This window comes from Drosophila erecta, unplaced genomic scaffold (assembly GCF_003286155.1).
Source record: "Drosophila erecta strain 14021-0224.00,06,07 unplaced genomic scaffold, DereRS2 tig00000092-arrow-pilon, whole genome shotgun sequence".
NCBI lineage: Eukaryota > Metazoa > Arthropoda > Insecta > Diptera > Drosophilidae > Drosophila > Drosophila erecta.
The window spans coordinates 8125895-8145010 of NW_020825207.1; the positions used below are offsets into that span (position 1 = coordinate 8125895).

At 41.2% G+C, this 19116-nt stretch overlaps 3 protein-coding genes across 7 annotated transcripts; 2 read left to right on the forward strand and 1 right to left on the reverse strand.

Annotated features, from left to right (window-relative positions):
- The first annotated feature begins 225 nt into the window (after window positions 1-225).
- Window positions 226-2801, forward strand: LOC6546766 (ADP-ribosylation factor 6). Of its 5 annotated transcripts, none has more exons than XM_015156206.2 (5): window positions 226-462; window positions 847-864; window positions 1190-1306; window positions 1668-1970; window positions 2029-2801. In XM_015156206.2, exons 3-5 carry the CDS (start codon window positions 1225-1227, stop codon window positions 2169-2171), a joined length of 528 nt encoding a protein of 175 aa, XP_015011692.1. In that variant the 5' UTR covers window positions 226-462; window positions 847-864; window positions 1190-1224; the 3' UTR covers window positions 2172-2801. The 5 variants fall into 5 exon arrangements, with proteins under 5 accessions (XP_015011692.1, XP_015011691.1, XP_026836456.1 ...); XM_015156205.2 differs by having other exon boundaries at window positions 226-492; window positions 2029-2786; XM_026980657.1 differs by lacking the exon at window positions 226-462 and adding an exon at window positions 503-754 and having other exon boundaries at window positions 2029-2786.
- A 2526-nt stretch (window positions 2802-5327) lies between these two features.
- LOC6548349 (spidroin-1) lies at window positions 5328-6007 on the reverse strand. Its single transcript, XM_001975484.3, has 2 exons — window positions 5982-6007; window positions 5328-5922 (listed from the first exon to the last, which is right to left on the reverse strand). Exons 1-2 carry the CDS (start codon window positions 5991-5993, stop codon window positions 5398-5400), a joined length of 537 nt encoding a protein of 178 aa, XP_001975520.2. The 5' UTR covers window positions 5994-6007; the 3' UTR covers window positions 5328-5397.
- A 3000-nt stretch (window positions 6008-9007) lies between these two features.
- On the forward strand, window positions 9008-18562 carry LOC6548348 (photoreceptor-specific nuclear receptor). Its single transcript, XM_001975483.3, has 10 exons — window positions 9008-9429; window positions 11455-11845; window positions 14015-14118; window positions 15328-15442; window positions 15676-15731; window positions 15831-16148; window positions 17568-17776; window positions 17871-18032; window positions 18089-18253; window positions 18316-18562. The coding sequence occupies exons 1-10, from the start codon at window positions 9384-9386 to the stop codon at window positions 18496-18498; spliced, it is 1749 nt and encodes a 582-aa protein (XP_001975519.2). The 5' UTR covers window positions 9008-9383; the 3' UTR covers window positions 18499-18562.
- Window positions 18563-19116: the final 554 nt, after the last annotated feature.

A 19116-nucleotide genomic window follows, 5' to 3' on the forward strand; every position in this document is an offset into this window, starting at 1 on the left:
TATTTACAATTATTAGGATTAGATTAGTATTATTATTATTAGTATTAGTATTAGTATTATTACAATTATTCATTAGAAGTATTAGTTGTAAAAGAACTATTTTCATATTTTTTAAATCCACGCCTGCTGCTAAATATATTACCATCTAAAAATCACTTCACTCCACTTTGAAAAATGAAAAATTAGTATTCAGTATTTTTGGTATTTATCCTACGCGTTATGTGCATTTTTTAGCGTATGTTCTGGAATTCCCGAAGATCTTGTTCCGCTCTGCGCCAACGGGCACATTGCTTCGTGTATGTGTATATAAATACAAGAAGATTAGTGCAAAATTGTTGTTGTTAGTTATAGGTTTTTGGCCGCCGTGTGCAAGCAAATGCATTTTATGCCCCGGCCCGCACACTTTGGCACTACATGTTAACGGATTTCAGGCCGGCGTGGAACGAATTGGGCTGGAAAGCGGTGCGTAACGGCGGTCGTCAGGAGACTTGGGTGTGTATACATGTGTATGTGTGTTACGGGCGTGTTTGTGACGTAGGCAAGCAGTAGCGAGAGAGCGAGCGAGATTCCGTAAATTTCGAAAACCATCCGATATCGTTGCTCCCAAGCCGGCTTTGCTGGGTCGGCGGGGGAGGGGCTGGCGGATCTACCCGCCCATTCAGTGGAGCCAGCGATAAGCCTGCAATTGAGATAACTCTGCCCCAATTTGCGAGACACTATAGTGTGTTTATCTGTCCAATTGTACTTCCTATCTGTAAGCATGTGTGTGTCTGTGTGTGTGCGACTGTGTGCTGCAAGCTCTTCACTGATAAATTCTGCCTCTCCACTTTTTTTCTCGCTTTTTAGCAACGAACTGATGACAATGTAAGTGAAATTATTATGCAAAATAATGCTCTTAGCTTCCGCCGTCGCTCGAGCTCTATATGGCCACCAAATTGCCTGTGCCCGTGCCATCCGTATACATATGTACATATGTTGCTACATATGTATTTTCGTATATTAATGTATCACTTACGCGCCTTAGCGCGACGGCGTTCTTATATCATAAATTGATATGTTAACTGCAAACTGTATTACAATGGCCCTATTATCTGGAAATTCACTGACCCTGTCCTGAATCTCGCCCAGCTATTCTTACCGATATGCTTATTTGAAAGAAGTCGTCAACTCTACTTGAACTGTTTTTCAGATTGGCTAAGGTTTAATGGATGACACATCAGCACCATGGGAAAGTTACTATCGAAAATTTTCGGAAACAAGGAAATGCGAATTCTCATGCTCGGACTGGACGCGGCTGGAAAAACAAGTGAGCATATCAGAAGGACTCTTGAATTCGATTTTGGACCTGATTAGTGCGCATAACATAGACATAGCTTCAGACATAGTACATACAATTATTCCCTAAGCGGAAACCAAACTTTTTATATCAGTTCAGTGACATTGAATAATGTAAACGAGTTTTTCCGAGGCGGGGCATTTAGTATTTTGTTTTTTATTCTTATTTTACTTCAACAAAATGTAAACAAAATCCTAACTTCACTTCAATTTCGAAAATACCTTTTGCTAGTTTAGTTGAGGCAGTACTATCAGTAATCGAATTTGAGCGAATAATTTTGTTTATAAATCCTAGGCGTTTCTAAACTTATCTTGTTTTTGCCAACCCACAGCGATTCTGTACAAACTGAAACTCGGCCAATCTGTTACAACGATACCCACTGTGGGCTTTAACGTGGAAACCGTCACTTATAAGAATGTCAAGTTCAATGTGTGGGACGTCGGTGGGCAGGATAAGATTCGACCGCTATGGCGACACTATTACACGGGTACACAGGGTCTGATCTTCGTCGTGGATTGTGCGGATCGGGATCGGATAGACGAGGCACGCACGGAGCTGCATAGGATAATTAACGATAGGGAGATGCGCGACGCCATCATACTGATATTTGCTAACAAGCAGGATCTGCCTGATGGTTAGTATAGTGCTTATCCAATTGTTTCTATTTGCTTAATATTATGTTCTTATTTTAGCAATGAAACCCCATGAAATCCAGGAAAAACTAGGTTTAACTAGAATAAGAGATCGCAATTGGTATGTACAACCATCATGTGCCACATCCGGCGATGGCCTGTCCGAGGGCCTCATTTGGTTAACGTCGAACCATAAGTTATGAGAATCGTAATCGAGCATTTTCTTCTATGTATGTATATGGCATGTATTATTCGAAGCGAAGCAAAAGCGAAAAATATTCTATTTTATTTATACAAAGAAAACCAACCGCAAGCGCATAGTAAAAGCCCAATTCGTAAAAACGAACGTACATAAATTACAAATGTTAAAAATGGTATATAGAAGTCAGATATATATAGTAATTATATATACTCTCAATTAACCAACCAATATTCTCACTAGTAAAAATACACAACCTACAACATAAAAGAAGCATCAACATAAGCAGCCGGTAAATATCCGTAAAGTAAATTATGCGTGAAGCACAGAGACATAAAGTAAAACTTCAACGGAGATTAGCCTTAAGTAAGTTTTTCTTGTAAATTATATTGATGAGACACGTAAGCAATAAGTTGAAAGCTTGTTTATTGCAACTGTTACTATATTTGACTTGAGCAAGGGTGTAACGAGTCTTAAATAAATTGTAAATAAATATTCAAAATAAAGCCCATATACAACATCAAACGAAATAAATGAAAACACCGAACAAACAATTGAACAAACCTATAGATTGCTATTTAGATTAAAACTGAGTCTTCAAAATATAATGAAATAGTAACTGTGCCTTCCTCAATGTGTGTCTATGATCCCTTATTATTTTCCCATTCCAACAGCTAATTTTCTCAATGTGATATTCTGCGAGACGATGAAAGGTCCCTGGATTTGCGAGCATGCCAATCTGACTTTAGTGTCAAACGCATTTGGTTTGTATTGTGCGCTCAATTTGAAAAGTAAACATGCCACATTCAGTGCCATAATTTGGAGGGTACATGAACCTGGCTATACCTGAGTCTGAGATTGATTTGTTCAACAGAGCGTTCAAAAATTAACCTTTGTTCGCAATCATCCCCGAGTTGGCGAAGATATTTTTTGATATTGTCCCAAAAACTTCTCGTTACATGATTATATAAATAAAAAAATAAGTGAAATTACAATAATTATTTTTAAAACAATTTTACGGCTTAAAGGTGTTTGTGTATTCCTTTTTGAATATAATTATAATATTTATTTTTTTCGCTCAATAACTTATAGAAATACGAAATAAAGTCTGTTTAATGGAAACAAGAGAGAACGGTGCAGTAGAGTTCATCGACTATCGGATACCCGTTCTTCAGCTAAAGAGGGTGTGATGGAGATGCCGAGTTCGCAAACGAGCGCCATCTAGCGGCAGTGTCTTCTACACTAGAGCGGCTAAAAATTTGAAATTATTAATACCTTTTTATATAATGGAGTGGTTCGGGCTGTTTTTGTGTTTCGTCTTCCCCCGATGCAGGGTATATCCTGGAGATCTCATCAACGAAAACAACAGGTATTCAAATAAATGGCAAAAAATAATTATTTTATTATTTCACTCATGAATAATTTAAGACGGGTAATTTATTGGGGAATTAGTAGCGCACACGATGTCCTCCAACGTGTCCGTGAAGTTCGCCATGTCCTCCGAACCCTCCGTGTCCTCCGAACCCTCCGTGTCCTCCGAACCCTCCGTGTCCTCCGAACCCTCCGTGTCCGCCGCCATGTCCTCCCGGTCCACCAAAACCAGCTTCTCCACCAAATCTAGGACCTCCACCGTATCCTGCCTGTCCACCAATGCCGCCGTTTGGGCCAACAAATCCTTCATGGCCACCGCCGCCATGTCCTGCCTGAACGCCAAAGCCGCCGTTATATTGAGGTCTGGCCAAAACAGCGGCCACCAAGGCAAGAAAAACAATCTAAAGGATAGACAAATGTAAGATCCTGCTATTCTTTCTTTTACACAGCTATCTTACCAGTAATTTCATGTTGATTTCAATTTTGAACTAAATCCCGCTCTGAAAACGGCCTCTTTTTATACCCAATCGGTAAGCGTGTTCCTAACCAAGTTTCGACATTCAGATACCTAGGAAGCGTACTCATTAATGGATTGACAATTATAAAATATCATTTACTGATACAGCTTGTTACGATTATAAGTATTTCACTTTTATATATGGGGCTATAGCTTTTTAAACAGTTTTTCATTTTAAGTATAAAGAATTTAAATAAAAAAATATGCCAAATCTAAAGCTGTAAAATTATACTCTTTTTAATATAAGATTACCCTGTAAAAAATCGAAGTATTGATAACATAACCAAGAGGTCAATGCTTAAATGAAAACAAAACAAACGAATTGTTAATCACAGACAGCGGAAGCACCAATTAGGCAGAAATATTTGTTTTTTTTTCGGAAATATTGTCTATTTGATTTATTTTTTGTGCTCGTGTGCGAACTTTTTATTTAAAAGGCTATAATCATCATAAATAATATGAAAAAAGAGTAATTTAATAGTCAAATTAACGGTTTAATACACTAATAGAAGAATCCTATAAAAATGTTTATTTTATTATTTACTTTAATATGTATAATTCGGTATATCTTATCTAACACGATTTGACTTTTTGATACCCAGTTAAAATTCTCAAAGAAAAATTCATCACATCCAATCTATTACAAACTGTATTGACGTATAAAAAATGGACGAAAGCATCGTTTTCAACTTTAAAAGCTTATAAAGCAGTTTCCTTACCATATTCCAAATTTGTTTACAAAATTAACTCAGTGTTTTAGGTTTCCATAGATGTAGTATTTTGGTGATAAAGTTTATAGATAGGAGTGCGCTATGAAAAAAATATACGAAAAAAATCGTCTACTTCGTTAATACGTAAAACAAAATGTTAATCTCAGACAAGAAATATACTCATATACACAAATATAAATATATAACAATATATAAATATTTCGATTTGGGAAGGAGTGTATATGTATGTAAGTAGTATAATTTAAGTATTGGTCAAATATGACCAAGCATTGAATCCTTAAGTATCCTTAAGTATTGTCATTTTTAAAAACACAGTCTTAGGAACTCGATAAGGTTGGATAAACTATTTAAAGTAATTTTAGGGACTGAGATTTGGGAAATTGAAGATAGATAATTATTACGTTAGTTCAAAAATGCTTAGGTATTTGAGCATAATAGTGCGAACCAATCAAAATATATAATAAACAATGTGGTAGAATACAACAGCTAATAATTTAATTCATAATTGAGTGTGAATAAATAACAGCAATAAATGAAAACATTTTTCAGTTCAAAAGATTTATTAATTTTAGTATTCTTAATTTATTTTGTTCATAGATAAGGCTACTGTTTTAGTAACGTCCACTATGTCCGTGGTGATTGTGATGCTCGTGCTTACAGTTTCCATGACCAAATCCTCCCTGGCCAAATTGGGGTCCAGTTTCGAGCTCTTCTGCGGCATATCCCTGGCCCAATTGGGGAGCTGGTCGTCCGTAGCCTCCCTGACCGCCGCCATATACTAACTTTCCACTCTGGGGAGCGGGTTCGCCGTATCCTCCCAAACGGCCTTGGGCTGCGTATTCACCTGCGAATTCATTTTGGGGAACGGATGCACCATATCCCTTCTGTGCGCTGCCGTAACCACCCAGACTGCCGCCGTATCCCACCTGTCCACTCAGTGGAACAGATTGACCATATCCACCCTGCCCGCCACCGTATCCTCCCCTCAGGGAAGCCGATCCGCCGTATCCGTTTTGCGGACTGCCGTACCCTCCTTGGCCGATCTGTGGAACGGATCCTGGACCAAACTGGGCGGTTGCTGCCCCATCGTATCCCGGTCTGGCCAAGGCAGTGCCCATCAGGGCAAACAGAACAACCTAGAAGAGTAAAAAAAATTTAGGATTACGTCAACTTTACTGACCATTAGCTTAATCACCATTAATTTCATTTTGATATTTATTTTCGAACTGTAGTCAATGCCAAAAAGTGCCTTCTTTTATACCTCAGCTAGTCGGCATTGCGTTTCGACATTGAGTTACCTATTATAGGATATTATTTGATTTAAATTTAAATCTGGCTTTCGAAAGGAAATATTGTAAGGGCTAACTTTTCGGGACCTAATCGTTTACCTATTTCAGAATTTAAATTTAAGGTTCAATGAATAATACATCTACTTTGGCACAGATTCCCCATTCAAGTAAGATTACCCTGTGGAAAATCCCAAGTTTTGATGGCGCAAAAGGTCAATGATTAGCTGGCAAAAAAAACAAAATTTTAGACATGGACAGAGAATGCTGCGATTAAGCAAGTGTATTGGCCTTAAAAATAAGTTGATCAACTAGGTCAAACAAGGTCAAATTTTTGAACAACCTATCAATTTCTTGAATCCCTGTTACTGGTCTCGATTTAAAACTCATAAAAATAGTGATACATTTTCAAATACGTTTTACTACTAGACGTACATATATTTAGTTTAAAACTGTTTATAGATAATCAGAAACAATTTAGTCGGCAATTTGTAATCTCAAAACGTTTGGGTTGATGAAACAAATTTAAAACACTTCAGATTATATTTTGGCCGATAAGCGGCACATGCACCTCACACTTTACACATTTTATTTAATGTGTCATTAAGTTGACGAAGAATGTTATATAAACGTGTGGCCTTTAAATTACAATAGTAAACTGCATAACTGGGCTTACAGTTCCTTGTAATCCCACTTTACCGGAACGTAAATCAAAGATACAAAGTGTCTGAATGTTGAATAAAGGAGGCAGTCCATGAATTTTGATTGATTAAATAAAGTGCACTGCACTTGATAGGGCTGCCCACCCCCCGCCCACTCCAGTGGGTGGCATTCGCCTCGGTGTGGGTGTGGGAGTGGGTGTACGAGTATTCGTGTATGTATCCTGGCGATGCGAAATGTCGCCGTTCAAATGTCAAGAACCAACCCCGTCGACTCTGCTCGTCCTGCTCGCACGAGGTCGTTGCTCTCGCTCGCACCGACGGGCAACCTAGGTGCACGGCTGTTACAGGATAACGCCGTTCTCTCTCTCTCCCTGTCGCTGTCTTTCTATCTCGCTTTCGCTCGCTCCTCCCCTGGCGTGGTGGGCGTGGCCAGGCTGGCAAAGCGCTTTGACTTTTGCATTTGTTCACTTTTGTCCCGAGCATAAACTTCTGCCAGCCGCAGCTGCTCTCTGGCTTTCTCCCCCGCAAAGAGAGCCAGATTGCAGAAAGGAGCGGCGAAAGGAGCGATGGAGGGAGCGCGGCGAGGGGCTGTGGCTTGCCAGGATCCTGACTGTTGTATTCCGACATCTCATTTGTTACAAAGTTAATGTCGGCGCATTAAGCATGGCAAAAGCCCCACAACAAAATCGGGGAGCACAACGGAGCCAACTCCCCTCCCCCATGCCCCCCCTTTTGGTCCTGCGAGCATTTTATCGATTATTGGATTAGTGGACCTGGGACCACTTTTAGCTCTCTCTCTCTTTTCACACAGAAAGCCTTGATTTGCTTGAAATAAAATGAGTAATGAGTAATGAGTAAATAAAAATGTGTATGCATAAATAAGACTGCGCACGCCATCAGATACAACATCTCAAATATTTTATGATTATTTTTTTCGAAGTTCTATAAACCTTTGCAGGAGCTTTACCTTACACCTTTCACAGGAGCAATTGGTAATAATATGAAACATGCCATTTTATTTCACTGTTTTGTCTAAATAAATTAGACTTCATATAAACTTTGGCTTGTCCATTCGCCATTTTCACTATAAAAAGTAGAATAAAAACGGTGAGCAAATATTAGTGAAATCTTTTAACACAAGAAGCATATTACCATTTGTTTAAACTGCCTTTGTTTTCACTTCATTTTCCATGTAAAAATTATAATGCGAATCTTCAGATATACATATTAAATGGTTGTGATATTACAGTTAAATCTAGTCTCGCATTTAATTGAAAAAGTATTAACATAGAATGTAAAAACTATGTTATAAGCATTTAATTTTTAAAACTCCTTCGGTTATACACGAATGTATGTACGCTTACATATACTTGATGTAGACCCAAGTACACCCACAGGACAGCAGCAAAAACATTTTCTCCTTCAATTCAATTACAGTTTACTGGGTGGCGGCAATTTCTGGGTGGCAGTTGGGGCTTTTGGGGGCGGTTAGAATGGGAGGCCAAGAGTGACGTCGTTGGCAGAGGGTTAAGAAGGGGGGCAGAATCGTTGGCGAGAGGATCGAGGGACAGGACGAGGCAAGCTCGAAAGCGCCGACATCACAAAGGGTATTATAAAACAAAAACAAAATGTCAAAACCCAAGACGATTATACGAGCGCCAGCCGCGCAGCTGCGTCATCCGTTACATGGCTGTATTGGTGGGGCGCCACCATTGCTCTGCTCCACTTCCTCTCGCCCGCCCACTTCCGTTTCCGCTCGCCGGCGCTCAGCTTTTTTGAGTCATGATGGCTACCGAACGTTCTCTGCTCTTTCGAGTGCCTGTGTGTGTGTGCGCTTGTGTGTGTGCGCAGAGAGCGCAGAGCCGGGTGTTTATTGGAGATTGCGATTGTGGCTTGGCTTACCCACACTCGCAGGCCCGCACACCGACACACTAACAGCGAGGACGAGCTCCTGCCGCAGCATCAAGAAGGAACGAATCAAAGCAAGCCAACAAGCAAATGCGCCACCAGAGTTGCCACTAAAAGTCTCCGTTGGTGGGTGGGTGGTGTGCGGTTATCCTTCGCTCGCTGCTCCTTGCTCGCTGCTCGATGCTCGATGCTCTCTGCTCTTGCTGCTCGTCTGTGTGTATGCAGTGTGTGTGTGTATGCAGTGTGTGTGTGCTGGGTGCTGGGTGCCGTGCTTTTTGTCCTCACACACACATACGCGGACAAGGACTTCTCTGCCCACTCAGCGACCGCGGATTATATCCTGCGATATGGTTTTTTTTACCCTAGTCCGGGGTTGGCCCGTTGGCTGGTTGGCCGACTGCTGGAGTGGACACGTCGGTGTTTAGCTCCTGTCACGCTTTTATGATAAATCTGAAATCCGGAATCTGAAATCGTACATCGAGACGTTAACATCATCAACGCGGCACACTCGCAGCGCCGTCGGATCGGATTGGTTCGGTTTCATCAGCGGGCATCACAGGACTCTCCACTTGCCGTCGCCACTCTACGGTCGCAATTTAATATGGAGCCTAATGCGATGCCCCCAAAAAGTGCGATTTAAAGTGGACTTTCATAAATACTCAGAAATAGAATAGTGCTGATTGGCAACGAACCTTTCAGCCAGGTGTGATCTACCATCGCAGTTCGCTTGAGCCCAGCAAAATGAATAAAGAAGAAAATTCCTCCGAAACGCGACCATCTTCTCAAGGTAAATTGATGTGTTAATAAAAACAAAAGCATGGTGATGAAATATATTTATTAAGCTGTGAAATGTCTGGATCACAAAGAAATTGATTCCTTACTAAAAAGTGAGATATATTTTGAAAAAGCGGATGTGCTAAGGCCGGTTAAAAATCCCTTTAGCAACAAATTTAAAAAAGGACAATATCACGTTGGTGGGGAAATTGTGTGTGAAATATAATTACGCTTATTACACCCACGATTAATTAGGACGCATAAGATAGAAAAAATTAAAAAGGGTTCCTTTTAAGGGAAAAAAAGGAGCGGTTGCAAAGCCAAAGATTCAAATACCAAAAAACGACTGACTTGACATACTAATAACCCGACGGCAACCTATTCTTTATTATGTATTATTAATTATTTAGCGGTTTCTAAAAACGTGAGCCGCAGAACAAAATATAAAAAAAAACTTAAACTAAAATTCGCTGGGCCTTTGCATATTACATAAATAATAAAGAATATATTTTAATATAAATAATACAAGGAATATGTCTAATAAAGAAAATATCATTCCGAGAATAGTCAGTGCCGAATTATTAATGTTATATCGTCAACGAATCAACTTCTAAATATTTATGTATTTGCAGAAAAAGTTATGCATCTTATTATTCTCTTTTTAAGGGCAAGAAATTCATACATTTGAATAGAAAATATGTTTTGGAGCTGGACCGGATCAAGTGTAAAATGTCTTGATTAAAACATGAAAAGAAACAATCAGATTCTGATCGCAGATTGGCAATTTAATTACCAATTTGCAGCAACGAGTTGTCTGCGGAGACACTCAAATTAAATCGATGCCCAACTTCATGATGGCATGCACGAATGGCCAGGCAAATTCAATTTGCGATAATCAGCAAATTGAATTAGACTCCGAGTCAGGCCGCCAAAAATGTCAGAAATTCATAACACAGCCATCCGGCGCCCTTAACACTTTTGTGTGTGCCAAAGTGAATTTCAACGAGCCCATAAAATTAACAAAGACGGTGCCCGGAAAATGCAAGCATATGACGCTAATCCTCCGGCTTTGGACCGCACTCCTGCCAGTTGGTCCCGGCTGAAAGGCCTCCTGACTATGTCTTTCCATTCCAAACCAATCCCAAGCAAAACCCAAACCCAAAACCAGAACCAGAACCACGAACCCAAATGGTCGAGCGCACAGCCAAGTGGCGAGTGTAACAAATGTGTCCTCGTCCTTGGAACGTCGAGGGTTAAGTGCATCAAAAAATCAGTGAGGGAAGTACAATCAAATTAGGGTGTGATGGCAAAACAATCGTCCCCCGAGGCAAATTTTGAGCACAGATTGCTCGGCACGCTCTGGTCGAGAGCCGTTTGGCTTAATGGCACCCTAATTGAATGTGTAAATATATTTGCGGATTACAGGGCGTCAATGTCGCCACGCAGGGATAAGATCGGCAGGTCCTTGGCTTCCGCAATCCGGTACAACTGACAAATTGGGATTTAATTTATATGAACTACATAAGTGATTTTTTATTGCACCACCCATTACGCCGCTGTAACTGGTCTAAAATCTGGTCGCAAATTTCAAAAGCCTCTGATTCAACGAGATCAATCATTTAATTCCTATTATATCTCCCAATTCTCTCTGGTAAGCCCAATGGAAATGTCGATTAAAGGGAATTATACTTTTAATATGCACAGGAAGATACAATTTATTTTATGTGTACAATACAATGAATTAGCAAAGGTCAATCTTTACTTGTTAGGTGTAGTGTGGAAATTGTATTCAATTATACATTACATATTTACATTCTTATATAAGCTATTAGCCTATTTAGACATGATAATTATTTATTTATTTAGATAAAAATTAATTTGCAATATTTAAGCTTTCAAAACTCGGGATCTATATAAGAGCTACGATTTATAACCCATATAGTCCTCTGTCCTATGACCTTAAAAGGCCGTAGTTACTTCCCAGATAAAAATAAGATACAATTCCGATACCATTTACTAATCGCTTTCAAAACTTCAGAGCTCCACAGTCCGCAGCGGCATTGCTACACTCCGCCGCCGGTGCCGATGCACGGACAGGCGCCTCCACCGACATCGGGGGGCGTGGCACCGCCCACACAGCAAGCGCCCTCGCATCCCGCCGCCCCAAACGTGCCCGCCGGTCGGCTGCTGAGCTGGAACCACGGTGCCGCTGCAGCGGCTGCGGCGGCAGCGGCCCAAGCGGCAGCCAACTCCATGAACCACTCGTCGGCGGCGGAGGGTTCATCGATGACCCGGATTAAGGGTCAGAACCTGGGCCTCATCTGCGTGGTGTGCGGCGACACCAGCTCGGGAAAGCACTACGGAATCCTGGCCTGCAATGGCTGCTCCGGATTCTTCAAGCGCAGCGTGCGGCGCAAGCTCATTTATCGGTGAGTGCACACAGAGAGAAATTTGGGTATTGCAAATTGGAAAATACTCGTATACTTCATATAGAGGGTGAAGTAATAATGTCCTATAGGCTGGAAGTGGTAATCTCAGCCTTGTAAGTATTACTATACTTTAGGTATGAAGCTAGCAACCAAGTAATGAGAAATAAAACAGTTTAGACGCGTGCCAAAAGGATGATGCCAGTTTTGTTTCAGTGTAGCCCTAACTATGCTCCCAAATCCAGTCATTACCATTTCATTTCCATTAAATGCTGCAACATTTGCCCAAAAGTGGGTGGCGCCGGAATGGGTGTGGGCCACTGTGCCCGGAGGCCCGTCTGGCGGATTACGGAGCTCTGGCAAATTCATTACAATTATTCAAATCTTTGGGATTTGAGCGTCAACTTTTGAATGCGCATATTTGCCCTCGCGTTGACTTTGTGCCCAGAATGGCATCATGTGCGAATGCCACTTTACTTTCGCTCCCCTCGCCGGATTGCAGCTTAAAATGTAATTGAATTTAAAGTGAATTCGTTTAAAACTTTTCTTCTGACGTGGGAATTTTCCAAATGTAAAAATGTAAGACGAGAGAGGAGAGGCAAACACACGAATCAAAGTTTTCAATTATCATTAAATCTGGTAAAAATGTACCATAATCCCAGCGACGGAATCAATGCCAGCAAAAACATAAAGTTATGATACAGTAATGCATGTTTTGCTCTGCGGCTTTCCAGCGGGCGCGGTAAATCACAAACGTCGAAATCTCTATATCCGTGTCCTGGTCCCAGGAGATTGATATGGAGGGCTTAGGCGCAAAACACTTGGCCAAATGTGACCCAGCACCCGCCTCCGTCCGCCCGCCCGACATCTTCGTCCATCGACTAAGCCGAATCGCAACAAAGTCAAAAAATGGGGGCGGTTCTGTGCGGCTCTGCGGGATGAAATAGAGCAGCATCCTCCCCTGCACGGGAATGACTGGGCGAGGGATAGACTGCAGACATGGAGAAGGGATAACAGGTCTAGTGTATATTTTCACCGACGTGACTTGCTTCCCGATGGACGACAGAGTCTATCTGGCCCTTGGTCCTTTTTATATCCTTGTCTCCGGTGGCCCCATTAAGCCGTTTTCAATTATAATCAATTGCTTCCAATCAGAACTTTCGAATGTGGCCAGAGGAATGTTCCAAGGACGGGCTAGAAATATATTCGATTTTTTATGGCTGGTGGAATAGGCTATGTAATTTATGGATTTTATTTATTTATTGTTCACCGGCTGAGGAAGAATGCGCTTAATACTTGTTTAACTTAAAGTATATCGTTTCTCAATTTTCCCTTTACTTAAAAAATAAATTCTATTCTATGTGCATATGATCGGATGACGCCGCCAGTTTTGTTCAATTTAAAAGTACACATCATTTGTAGAGCATATGAAGCCGAAATCTGTCCTTTATTTCCCAGTTTTAGTATACACAAATGCGTTCATAGTCTATTCCTGGATGTTTGATGGTTGGGGCAATGGCAGTATTATGCGATTACTTTATAGACACACAAAACTTTGAATGCCAAAGGAATGAGCTGCCCATTCACACATATCCAATCTACTTGATTTGTTTACGAAAATCTAGCATTTGCATACACAAAATACCTCAATTATATACGTACCTAGACAAGGGCTGTATCTCAAGGATACAATTCGCTAAGTGATTTCCAGCAGAGGCGCCACGAAGAACATAAAATGGGAAAAACAAGGCTGGCTGGAGATTTCTAGGAGCGTTGGCCATCTTTGAATTTTGGCGCAGGCTTAGTGTGCAAAAGGGCAGGCGATGGCTGGGCTAAAAATGGTTGCATGGATTTCGATGGATGTCGAGTGGGAGGAATGCCACTCAGCCCTGATTTGATTAAAGTTCCACTAGGGCAGAACAAAGGACGAGAGGTCGGTGAGACGGAAGAGAGGAGCAGGTTCTGTATCTAGCAGATACAGAAGTGCTTTTGTGGCTGGATTCTGGATTTCCGCTCGGTTGGCCTGAGTGAGGATTTGCGGCTTTGTGGCCTTGTGTTCGCCATCGAAATCGACAAATGTTGCAATTTTTGACACTAGAAATCTCGTTAGCTGCGCAGGATAACCTGATTATGTCCTGGCACTATTTTAATCGATTCTGCTTACCATTTCAGCTGCCAGGCGGGAACGGGTCGCTGTGTGGTGGACAAGGCCCATCGGAATCAATGCCAGGCCTGCAGGCTCAAGAAGTGCCTTCAAATGGGAATGAACAAGGACGGTGGGTATTAACCATTTTGCCAACTGCATTATCATATCGCATCACATCACAACTCCAGCGCGCTCTAATGAACTGAAGCACGTTTAATTGGTCTTTAACAGGACCTCAAAAGCCCGGGGAACACGTGACCCCGATCAGTGCGCCCTTTCACCCTTTCCCACGTCGAAAACCCATCGCAGGAGCGTCCTCATTTTAGGGTGGCTCACTTCGGGTTGCGGGTGCTCCTTATTTACATATTGCTCACCCAATTGATTTGCTACCTGCTGCTCCTGTTGTCTTTGACAGATTTTATGCAGCTTTGCCGCTGCCACTCCACTGAACCCCAATTGTTCATTTTGACTGAAAGTTGTCTTCATTGTTTCGATGTCTGCACACACTCTGCGAACAGTGGTTCGATTCCTTGAATAGCAAATAGACAAACAGCAGCCGTCAGTCAGATTCAGGCTTATAAAATCAATATAAACCAATTGTACTTACCTGTTTGTACTTAACGAGTCAGGGGGCAAAATAAGTTATACTCGTCGAAAAGCTGAGTTGTACTTTTAATTTTATTCTGCTCGAACTATTAGCTGCTACTTAACTGCCACCATTTTTATTTATAGGTCATTAATGTACAAATTAGGTTTAAGTAAACCAAATCGGCCGGCATCTTCACACCTTTCGCTTTGCATTCTGGTCTCGTGGCCATCAAATAAATACACAATATACTCTTGCTCCCAAGGCACGGTTCACACACTTTCCCGACTCTATTGTGGATCCTTTAATTTAGCCGTAAATTATGCGAGCCGTATGGAAAATAGCCACAGTTTGCGGATACGCCATTAGCGGCGAAGTAGCTTTTGTGGCCCGGCCTCATTGTGCGGTGAAATTGCATAAACAAATGGCGAAACAATTTGTGGGCGTGAGCGGCACGTGACCACAAAACCAATTTGCCATCAATGGATGGATGGCCCTGTTTCCCAGCTCCTCCCACTCAGCCGGAGCTTCCATTCCATTCCGTATGCTGATGAGCAGAGGCCAGGCACACGCGGCTGGTTTTTAGGTCCTGTCATCCTGCGATACCTGTGCTAACACCAGTGCTCGGAGCGATTTTGCCAGTGTGACATTTCCTCATTACGGACACGTCCCAGTCCCAGTCCCACTCCCAGTCCCCTCTAAACAACTAGATTCCGAGTGCTCATGGTAGTTGCATTTGTTTTCCAATTACAGCCGTGCAAAATGAGCGACAGCCCCGCAACACGGCCACTATACGGCCGGAGACTCTGCGGGAGATGGAACACGGACGGGCGCTGCGAGAGGCCGCCGTGGCCGTTGGGGTTTTCGGGTAAGTGTATCTCTGCCGCTGCACTCGAAGAAAATATACAAAGAACCAAAACCGGAAGGGAATTACTGCTAACGCTAGATTCCTTAATCCTTGCTACATAGCAGCTTATGCTGTGTTCTTTAAGACTCCTAAATGTAGTCCGACTTTTTTCCGAGTGCAGTTGCTGTGCTTGGCCTGTCATTTGCATAAGTCTAACTAACCGCCCGAAATCTGCGGGCAACTCCAATTTGCAGACCACCCGTGCTACTGTCTCCGCCCTGCTACGGCTCCGGACTCCTGCCCCCGCCCTGTGAGTAGAAGTAGTTGCTGGGGGGGTTGCCCCCCAGCTGATAGTTTGGAACGTATGTCACTTATGGCCTACCTTGATTTCTGTTTGATCCCTAAACAGCATTGGGCAGTTTGCCGACGGGGCGCCTGCTGCATCACAACCACCTCACCTCCTCCATGCAACTGGCTGCGAACCACATGGGCGCCGGCAGCTTTCCCATGTTCAATGCCGCCGGAGTGCACCACTCGCCCAAGGAGAAGGCCTACGGCATGGAGATGGCCAGCAGTGGCAATGTCTCCCACTCGACCAACTCGAGCAGCAACCACTCCATCGACCCGAGCTCTCCGGCGCCGGAAAACGCCAAGGAGAAGAACAACGCTGGCGGCAGCGTCTCCTCCATCAGCTCATCCAGTCCCACAATGGAAAATGACAATGATGGTGGGTACTGGTGCAATGAAATAAATATGAACATAAATATGTTCATATATTTATATATATTAATATATGAATATATATGTTCATTTAATATATGAACATAAATATTCATATAAATATGAATAAATATGAACAAGATAGAATGCTATAGTCGAGTTCCCCGACTATCAGATACCAGTTACTTAGCTGGTGGAAGTGCAAACGAGAAATTTCAACATTTTCTGGAATATCGGTAGAAATTGGGGAAAAAATAATAAAGTCTGTTCGTGAAAAAAGTTTTTTGCAAATCTATAGAAATTTACAAGATATATTCAAATATATCACATTTTTTAAAAGTGATTTTTAAGGAATGGGACGTTTTATAATTTTTTTGAATTTCTTCAACATCATAACATCAAAAAATTACAAAAAATTGAAAAAAAAATAAATTTATAAATTTGAATGCAGTTTTTTAGAGAATTGCACCACAAACATTTAGAGGTATGTCACTTCAAAATCCGATTAAGATAACTTGAGTTATGGGGTTTAGAACTTCAGACTTGGGACATTTCTTCATTTTTTTGAATTTCTTCAACATCATAACATCAAAAAATTAAAAAAAATTGAAAAAAAAATAAATTTCTATATTTGAATGCAGTTGTTTAGAGAATTGCACCACAAATATTTAGAGGTATGCCACTTCAAAATCCGATTAAGATAACTTGAGTTATGGGGTTTAGAACTTCAGACTTGGGACATTTCTTCATTTTTTTGAATTTCTTCAACATCATAACATCAAAAAATGACAAAAAATTAAAAAAAAAATAAATTTCTATATTTGAATGCAGTTGTTTAGAGAATTGCACCACAAATATTTAGAGGTATGCCACTTCAAAATCCGATTAAGATAACTTGAGTTATGGGGTTTAGAACTTCAGACTTGGGACATTTCTTCATTTTTTTGAATTTCTTCAACATCATAACATCAAAAAATTACAAAAAATTGAAAAAAAAATAAATTTATAAATTTGAATGCAGTTGTTTAGAGAATTGCACCACAAATATTTAGAGGTATGCCACTTCAAAATCCGATTAAGATAACTTGAGTTATGGGGTTTAGAACTTCAGACTTGGGACATTTCTTCATTTTTTTGAATTTCTTCAACATCATAACATCAAAAAATTACAAAAAATTGAAAAAAAAATAAATTTATAAATTTGAATGCAGTTTTTTAGAGAATTGCGGCAGAAACATTTAGAGGTGTGTCACTTCAAAATCCGATTAAAATAAGCTGAGTTATGGAGTTTAGAACTTCAAAATATGGCAGTGGCATTTACTCTACGAGTAATGATTATAAAAATATCATATAATTTATAAACTCTTAGTAAATTGCTTACTGTAGTTATCATATTTTAACATCATATTTATCCCACTTTTGACAGACGACTCCATAGATGTAACCAATGACAACGAGGAGCCGCATGCGGTGAGCAGATCGGACTCCAGCTTCATCATGCCGCAGTTCATGTCGCCCAATCTGTACACCCATCAACATGAAACAGTTTACGAGACGAGTGCCCGGCTGCTCTTCATGGCCGTCAAGTGGGCCAAGAACCTGCCCAGCTTTGCGAGGCTCTCCTTTCGGGATCAGGTGGGTTAACACTAAATACCGATTAACAGCAGAAAGAGTCAGTTAATGGGATACGAATTCACTCAACTCATAACGAAATATCCTCTGTTTGCAGGTAATTTTGCTGGAGGAGTCCTGGTCGGAGCTTTTCCTGCTAAACGCCATCCAATGGTGCATCCCCCTGGATCCCACCGGCTGCGCCCTCTTCTCGGTGGCGGAGCACTGCAACAATCTGGAGAACAACGCCAATGGCGACACTTGCATAACTAGGGAGGAGGTAAGTCTTTACCGGACTACATCTTACATTGAATGACCAACAATTTGTGCTGCCAGCTGGCGGCGGATGTGCGAACGCTCCACGAGATCTTTTGCAAATACAAGGCGGTGCTGGTTGATCCTGCTGAGTTCGCATGCCTCAAGGCGATAGTTCTGTTCCGGCCGGAAACGCGCGGACTTAAAGATCCGGCGCAGATTGAGAATCTTCAGGATCAGGCGCACGTAAGTATGCTATAGTTTTCAAAACTGATGAAAGCTTCATTGGGATTATACTAAACAAACAGGTGATGTTGTCGCAGCACACAAAGACGCAGTTCACCGCCCAGATAGCCAGATTCGGACGACTCCTGCTCATGCTGCCGCTGCTGCGCATGATCAGCTCCCACAAGATCGAGTCCATCTATTTTCAGCGCACAATTGGGAACACGCCCATGGAAAAGGTGCTATGCGACATGTATAAGAACTAGTTAACTCGAGCTTTAAGTTACAACAAATTTAAATAAATATGTTTTTGTGTCTTGAATGTTAAATGGCGTGACTTTTGATTGTTCCTATTTTGCGCCAGGAACACAAGTATTTCCTGCATTCATGATTATGTAATATTAAAGTATTATAAAAAGGTATGCAAAAACTATAAGTCTAGGGATTTCTTGATATAGATAACCTTTCTGATACCCAGCTGGTTTCGCTATTATGAAAAAAGAAATCGGAAAAGTTTTCCCAACACAAAGCAAACACAAACTTCTATCTGTACAAAAAATATGACGTCATAAACATAAAATCCACATGAAATTATTAAATGGTTTCGAAATAGGAACATTTCACGTTTTTTGGGGCTTAGCGCTCAAATTTTGAATTTTAGTGTTCAATTACGAAGAAGTTGCTGTGTTGCAAAATGTATGCTTCCTAACGTAGCTGGTTTCTACTACCTCCCGATAGAAGTCGCTAGTTATGTGATTACTTTTGGATACTTAACGCTAGGTGTCGCGCCAAACTTTTATTTGGATCTGGCAGCACGTTTAGAGTTCCTCTTTTTGACGCTAGGCTATGTAAAATAAAAGAACGGTGTAGAAATTAGAAAAAAT